The sequence below is a fragment of the Montipora capricornis genome, chromosome 1 (genome assembly GCF_036669925.1).
Source record: "Montipora capricornis isolate CH-2021 chromosome 1, ASM3666992v2, whole genome shotgun sequence".
Taxonomy (NCBI): Eukaryota; Metazoa; Cnidaria; class Anthozoa; order Scleractinia; family Acroporidae; genus Montipora; species Montipora capricornis.
In genome coordinates, this window is record NC_090883.1 from 45,865,893 (window position 1) to 45,873,389 (window position 7,497).

General features: G+C 40.9%; 1 protein-coding gene across 1 annotated transcript in view; it reads left to right on the plus strand.

Annotated features, from left to right (window-relative positions):
- Positions 1–5,235, plus strand: part of LOC138046305 (deleted in lung and esophageal cancer protein 1-like) — a 158,780-nt gene extending 153,545 nt beyond the window's left edge. The window contains exons 2-6 of the mRNA XM_068892973.1: positions 1,080–2,330; positions 2,633–2,849; positions 3,543–3,659; positions 4,306–4,397; positions 4,926–5,235. Coding sequence (XP_068749074.1) covers positions 2,691–2,849; positions 3,543–3,659; positions 4,306–4,397; positions 4,926–5,061 — 504 coding nt within the window. The 5' untranslated portion in view covers positions 1,080–2,330; positions 2,633–2,690 and the 3' untranslated portion in view covers positions 5,062–5,235. The remainder of the gene's footprint in view (positions 1–1,079; positions 2,331–2,632; positions 2,850–3,542; positions 3,660–4,305; positions 4,398–4,925) is intronic.
- The last annotated feature ends 2,262 nt before the right edge of the window (positions 5,236–7,497 follow it).

A 7,497-nucleotide genomic window follows, 5' to 3' on the forward strand; every position in this document is an offset into this window, starting at 1 on the left:
TGATTCCGAGGCCCAGTATGAAAGATAGAGGCTCCATTTATGGGCCCCCTGTGTACCCTCCTTATCTAAAGAAAGAAAGAAAGAAAGAAAGAAAGAAAGTTTCGCTTTTCGCACTCAACACCTTCTAAACAATTTTGTGTTTTACTGAAGTAATTTTTTCCATGAAAATAAGACCTTTTCGCCTTAGTTGTGTGCATCATTCAGCAAGAAAACAGATTTTAAAGCTTTTTCTAGAAGTATACAAAAGGAATAGCAATTTTAGACCTGAAAATGGTGTATTTTCCCAAAATATTGAACAGAATGTTTCAGCTAAAAATTGAAGTTACACCAGAAAGGACCTTCTTACCAGTGTCCAAAACACTAGTAACCCACTGCAGAGCACAATTACGCCCTTTCTGAGATAAAATAGCAATGCTAGATGGCATGCTTTTTATTGCATCTCTTCAGTAAGTCACTTTAAATCCTAAATTCTTGCAGAGTTGTTGAAAAACATCATTCACTTTTTTCTAAATCAAATATTAAAATTAACTGCAACATGCTGAAATATGGTAGCTGCAAAGAAATTACCCACTTCTCCACTAAAATTACCTGAAAAGGACACATGCCGCAGAAATTCTGCAGCCCCTGTCAAGCACACATGCCTAAAAAATTCTGCGACCCCTGTCAAGCACACATGCTGCAGAAATTCTGCGGCCCCTGTAAAGCACACATGCCGCAGAAATTATGCGGTCCCTGGCAGACGGGGGTGAATAGGTTAGCGGATAAGCGGATTTGGCTAAATGAAACCACTCGGATTTCGGATTTTCAGGACACATGTTACAGATTGGCGGATTTTAAACGCTAACGGAATCACAGATTTCTTATGGATTTTGTTTGTTTTGAAGTGCGGATCGCGAAAATTAACTTGGCGGTCTGTTTCAGTTTTTTCTGCCTGACCTTAGAACTAGACTAGATCAACACATCTTTGACCTTCAATGTAACCTCCAGGACCCCAGGATTTCGGGTTGCGGCCAAACAAAAAGCTATTGAACCAGACCCTCACCACGTGTAACATCGGCACGGTCAACATAGAGGTTCAGGTCATTGAGACAAAGACCATCAATTGCATCGCAATTTTTTTTTACCAAGAAGGTGCCAAAGGCGATGACTTCCTTCATGATGAAAAAAAGTTTCGGTGCTGTGTCGATTCCAGCAATTGGAAAAGCGTAGTGAAACTACGCGAGCATGTCAGGTTAGTGCGGATTGTTACGTTTTATACTACGAGATTTCTGTTGTCTTTGGATTAGATTTCTTTAAGCTTAGTTCCCACTGGCGACATAAGGATCATAAGCATAATCATAATCATAAACATAAACAGAAGCTTCTTATGTTCTAGTGGGGACGGCCGCTCTGAAAACGTAAAGCTTTCCTCGAAGCTGGCCGCCATCTTGAAAATGAACCGACCCAAAAGTACTGGTCCTAGACTTTAATTGGCCAAAACACAATGACCCCGTTGTGTCATTATGTTTCTCATTATGTCGTTATGATTTTCGCGTTCCCACTGCAAAGAAAAGCGACATAGTCATAGTCAAAGCCATAATCATAATCATAAGAAAATGATCGACCATTTTCTTATGATTATGATTATGTTGATCATAAGGGCGCCTATGATTATGTTTCTGGACGTTCCCACTAAGACATAAGCGACATAACAGCGTTATCTTCGTGCTTATGATTATGATTATGATCGTTATGTCGCTAGTGGGAACTAGGCTTTACTAATTAATTACAAAACAGTGGTCATGGTGGGGATGAAACCTTTGATTTCGCTACACTCTTTTAAACATGGTAACTCGACATTTCAAGGACCTGGGCGCCAAGTGCGGATAAACATGCAGAAGGCTAATTTCATGACAGGTATTTCTTTAACGTCAGTTAAGTTACTGAAAGTTCTTAGGTGGTCACTTCTCTAACAGTACTGTGGATTCCGATTTTTGTAAAAAAATCTGCAGATTGGTGGATTTTGCGAACAATTAGCATGGATCAACGGATTTGCTACTCCCTATTCACCCCCCTCCTGGCAAGTACGCATGCCGCAGAAATTCTGCGGCCCCTGTCAAGCACACATACCGCTGAAATTCTGCGGTCCCTGGCAAGCACGCATGAAACACAGAAACGCAGCTTTTTCTTCTGAATCATTTAATTAAGCAACAGTTCCAGGAGAACTTTTTCCGCGGAGCAGACTGATGCCTTGTTTGCCTTGTTGTAGTCGCTGTTTAGGTTTGGAACGCACGTCTCTGGCGCTCCGTCAGTACAGTGATCGCTCAGGATTAATAACACAAGTCCCTTTGGTGAGTGAATTGATGGAACCGATTGACAAACAGTTAACCAACCGTTTTATGACAGGAAGTTACTTTGAAGGTCGGAACACTTTTTGACTCAGATTTGCAGTGACACCGATTCTGTGTTAAACGATGCCGAGCAAGCGTAGGTGGAAAATGAAAGTGGAATCTCAGCGGCTTACAGCTATGTGGAAACCGAGCCTGTCGTTGAAACTATTCAAACAGCTACATAAGACAAGCGGCATCAGCACTATAAAATGTCTCATAGGGTTAAGTTTTTTAAAACATTTTTTTCCGTTTTTCTATTGCAGACATTCGCTTGGACTGGGAGTCCTACCAATTTAGCCACAGGACACACAGCTTTTGGATATGTTGGTCTTGATCGAGCAACCTCTTCCGGTGTTCAAGGATGGCGCGGTGGTTGTCCCAGCTGTTAAAGAACAGGATGCACCATTTATACAAATAAAGCTCCGGGAACACGATGGAACATGCGCAAAAAGACCTTTTGATGTAACGCCAAGTCAACAAGTTAGTCATTCCAGTCCCGTTAGTAATAGACATAAAATTTCTCTTAAAGGTCACTTGTCTGGTCAGACAAACGAGCTATGAGAATGTAACATTTGATTACACCATTAGCGTCTTCCACCAGTCCTCACACCTTTCCCCCACCGCTTTGCCTTCCTTACTACTATTGTAAGACTTCTATACAACCTGACAGCCGTTCGATCATCTGTTGTCAGAAAATCCTCCAATCAGTCTCCTCATGGCGTGTTTGGCCTTCGTTCGTTACACGACAAATGGTTGAGTTAAAGGGCTATTTACATAGGAGGGGGGGGGGGGGGGGGGAGATCCTAGAGGGGGGAGCATCGTATTGGCATTTTTTTTTATTCAGGACATAAAAGTTGTTTTTTCCTAGCGATAGGGTTTTCCTTGCTGAGAGCTAAGCTGCAAGTAGCTGAGGGTAAAACCTTAGTGCTAGTAAGTTTTCTAGCATCGTTTAAGCTACTTCCACTTGGAAAATCCTAGCACTAGAGACTAGAAAATCAACATGGCGGCGCCTTGGCGTTCAGCAACGTCGTTTTACCGATAATAAACCATACCCGGGAATTTGTCCATGACTTTGCGGAAAGTTGTTTCGCGTCCTACGATCTTTCTGGTGCAAGAATATTCCTCCCTGCATACAAACAGCCCTGTCATCAATGTCATAACTTATTTTTCCAGATAATTCTTGCAAGAGGCCACTCCTGTGCCAAAGTGTCGTTTCATCCTTACACAGAAAAGCCCTCTGGGGAACAGTGTGCCGGATACGTTGTCGCTTACATGAGCTTAGATGATCAGGTAATGAGGTTTCTGCTCACATTCTTTTGGGAGGTCTTTTAAAAAGAAGGCGACTACAGTAACGAGAACGTTTCGGAAAAAATGGGAGCAGGTTTGACGCATTGGTTAGCGTGCAAGCAGGCTCTTCCGTTGAAAATGGGGCGCGGTCGAAATAAAGGGGCTTCGTTACTAGTTTCTAGGACTTGGTGAGATCACTCGCCTTTCACTGGTCTGTCCCGGAATGGATTTCGGGACTAGCTCAACGCCATATTTAGGTTGCGTTAATTGGTTCTTTACTCTACGTAAGGAGTCATTCCCTCGTATTCTCCAGTTTTTCTTGTGCATCAAAACCCAACATTTGATAATTACTCTGAACGCTTCGCTTGTGTAGAGCATATTACATGGAGGAAGTGGCGTAGACTACACTTTCATCAACGTCTGGTTGTCGTGACTTGGAATAATTACTTTGTGACACCATAAGCGCGCAAGAAATTGTCCTTCGTAGCCATCGCTCATCGTGGTCTTCATACTGAAAGCTCCCGTTTTTCTGAACGAAGTCGACAGACCTAAAACTACGAACTAGAGCCTCAAATTCGTAGGTTGCTTGCACTGTGCCTATGATCACAGGGGTATTTTTTGTGTTACTAGTCCCCCGTTTGTTTTCCAGGGACTGAAGATTCCTGGACGTGTACATCGACTGCATGGTGTGGAGATAAGACCCTTCCGTGTTGATATGACCGCCAAAATCGATCCACCATTGTAAGTTTTGGAGTAATTTACTGTTATAACAAATCAAGGGGCTCGAAATTTGGCAATGACGATGGAGATTAAGGTGCAGCTAGAGCCCATGACCGGGCGAGTCTGTTCAAGTTTTCCATTTTCCAGCTAAAGTGGAAAATTGACACTCATGCCAACTTTGTGCGTGTTATTTATTTTATTCTGTGGATTTGAATTATTTGTTTCCCAGAAAGAGCAGTCTTTCTTCAGACATTATTTAGGAACACAAAAATAGCAAGGTGACACACGGTAACACCAACCCGGTGTGGCCAACACATCACGCATGCGCACAACCATTTCACCCGGTCAATTAGCAGCCATGGACAGCTGTTTAAGAGACCATGAATGGATTGATCCTTACCCTCTCGCACCCAAGTCAAGTTCTTCTCATGATGCCTTGCTAACAATTTGAGCGTACCGGCATTTTTAGTCTCGTATTTATAGCTTGAATTACCCTCTTTGACTTATTGTGAGCTAATTGAGTTCAATTACTATACTTTAACGTTGCAGGCACAATAGTGAATACGAGTGCGTCGTCATAGTCAGCGGTCAACTTCAAGAAGAGGAGCAGAGACTGGTGATGAGAGGGCGGGGTTCGTACGATCAAACGCACGAACGACTGGTGAATGTCACTACGGACACGTAACCAACCGTAAAATGCGTGATATTTGTCGCCAAATTACGTCTCCACCAAAGGCAGTAATGTTTCATGTGACACATTGCTGAATAGCATTTTTGTGTCGCAGTATGATTTTTATACAGATCTCTGTATATATTTTGTGAATGCCATTTAATGGAAATGTATTAAAATGTTTTTCATTTAAACAGACTCACGCATATTTGAAAGTGCGTAAGCATTGATAAGATAGTGGGCTCTTGAAGGTTGTTTGTTTCGACCTTATAACGGTTTAAGCCACTGATTTGACAGGAAGGCATTTACCAATAGGAATTAATAGTTATTGTATTTGGCTCAGATGTCAAGTAATTTTCGGAATATGTTACCTCAGAACAAAAAATTGGGAACTTAAGCTAAATGGACAACGCCGAAAGTTACCTCGAAGCGTTTTCAACTTCAGCTTTTTTGTGTGATATCTTTTATAGGAATTGTAATTTTTCTGGGAAAATGAGGCAAATGATGGGAAAATGAAAACGCCAACGAGGAATTTGAAGGGAAAGAAAGTTACGAATGGTTAATCACGAATTGCTCAGGGGTCGATTAATTTCTCCCTCATTGGATCGACCCCAGAGAGAGCAAGGTACGGGAAGCGGGAGGTCTTGACCCCCCCCCCCCCCCCCCCCCCCAAACACTTATCTCTCTCTCGACCCCCGCCTTGGTTAAAATCTCATAATCCGACATGAGTAAAGTGATTGGCCTCCAGTTCTTAAGAGCCATTTTCCGAGAAAATCGAAAATCGCAAGACACTCGTAAAAAAATCGATTTTTTTTTCTTTTGCCAAAACATCCCTTTTAGTGACCTAATTCAAGAAAAAATAGTTGTGGGTTCAAGCGATTCATTGTACGGGAGAAATAACAAAAAGTTTAAAAAATCGATTTATGGCTGGTTTTTCGCGCTTAAAAACAACAGAATCCGACCTCAACTTCGAGAAAACTGTGAACGCATAAGAAACAATCCCTAACATCGAAACTTCAGGCGAATATTATTTCGCTCTTAATCTTTGAAGCCCTAAAAGAAAATTTGAAGAAATAAGTTTTTTACATTTACAATCGACAAGTTTAAAAAGGACATATTTGTGTCTCTTGAAATGTTAGAAAATGAAAGCGAACTTTAACTGTTGAAAAAGCCCTCTGGTATATGCCGCTTCCTAGTAAAACCCATATAGAATAAAGCCTTGGCTATTGAAGTAAATTACGGGAAAGTTTTAGCTCTGGGAATTAAATACAGCCCTGACACTGGAGTAAGCAATTTGAGAATTTCATTTAATAAAATGTATGCAAATTAGACGGCCCGCTGAAGGAATTCATACTAAACAAAGTTTAGTGCAAAAGGACTACTTACTGTTGCTAGTAATATGTTTTTACAGTGAAAATGTCATTTCTAGCTTTCAGCTGTGTTGGTGAGAGCCGTAAATAACTTTTTATATGACGACTGAAAAACGTTTGTTCAGCCACATTGCCGCAGCGAAATCATTGAGATCGCAACTTCGAACTGAAACTGTCATCGCTTGATGAAACTCCGTTACCACAATGGTAAAATAGTTTTCTTCAGGGGGAAAAAGCAGAATTAAAATGCATTCGAAACCGTTGACTTCGATTTTGAATTTGTTTAGTTAAGATTTCAAGCCACCACAAGGTCTTATGACTTCTACTGACCCACGAATCCGTTACATATGCCAAGGTCACGTTAGCAAACTGTTACGAAATACTCAATAGCTTCTGTTTTCGGTCTTTGTTTTGTTGGTAAAAAATACATACAATTTTCACAGAACAGACCTTCTTGCTTAATTTGATTTATATATTTGTATTGGTCCAGACACATGCATATGCTGACTTGTTGTAAAAGACATTCATCACAGTTTTTGATTCAGAGTGAAGGTATAATATTTCCCAAAATATTTCAAACACAAATGTTTCCTTAATAAGTTCGTTATTCCCGAATTTACAACCTTGCAACAATCCCTACAGCAAAATAAAAAAGCATAAAATTCAACTTTATAGCTTGCTATAGTTTTGTTTCGGATTTGTTTTTTATCATTTTTCCTCCGAAACCAGGATCCCTAACCAGGTAACTAGAAATTCTCAGTTTCATTTAGAGCTTGTTCACAACACAACTTCAAACTTGAGTGTGCTTATCCATCCTTGAAACCTTCGAGACCTCCTCAAAATTGTTGAAAAGCCTATTGAGGCTAATAATAATCTTTGAGTTAAATTATTATTTGACCAATTCACGCCGCGAGCGCGAGAAAAAGAGAACCACTCCGCAGGGCTGAATACGCGATGTGGAGTGTTATAAAATTCCACATTCTCGCGCGTAACGCTTTCTGTAGAGACCTCTAGAAATGTTGTTTAGTGAAGAAAAACAAAGTTATCTTTGGTTAACTCAGAGAACTTGCAGAAATACCTC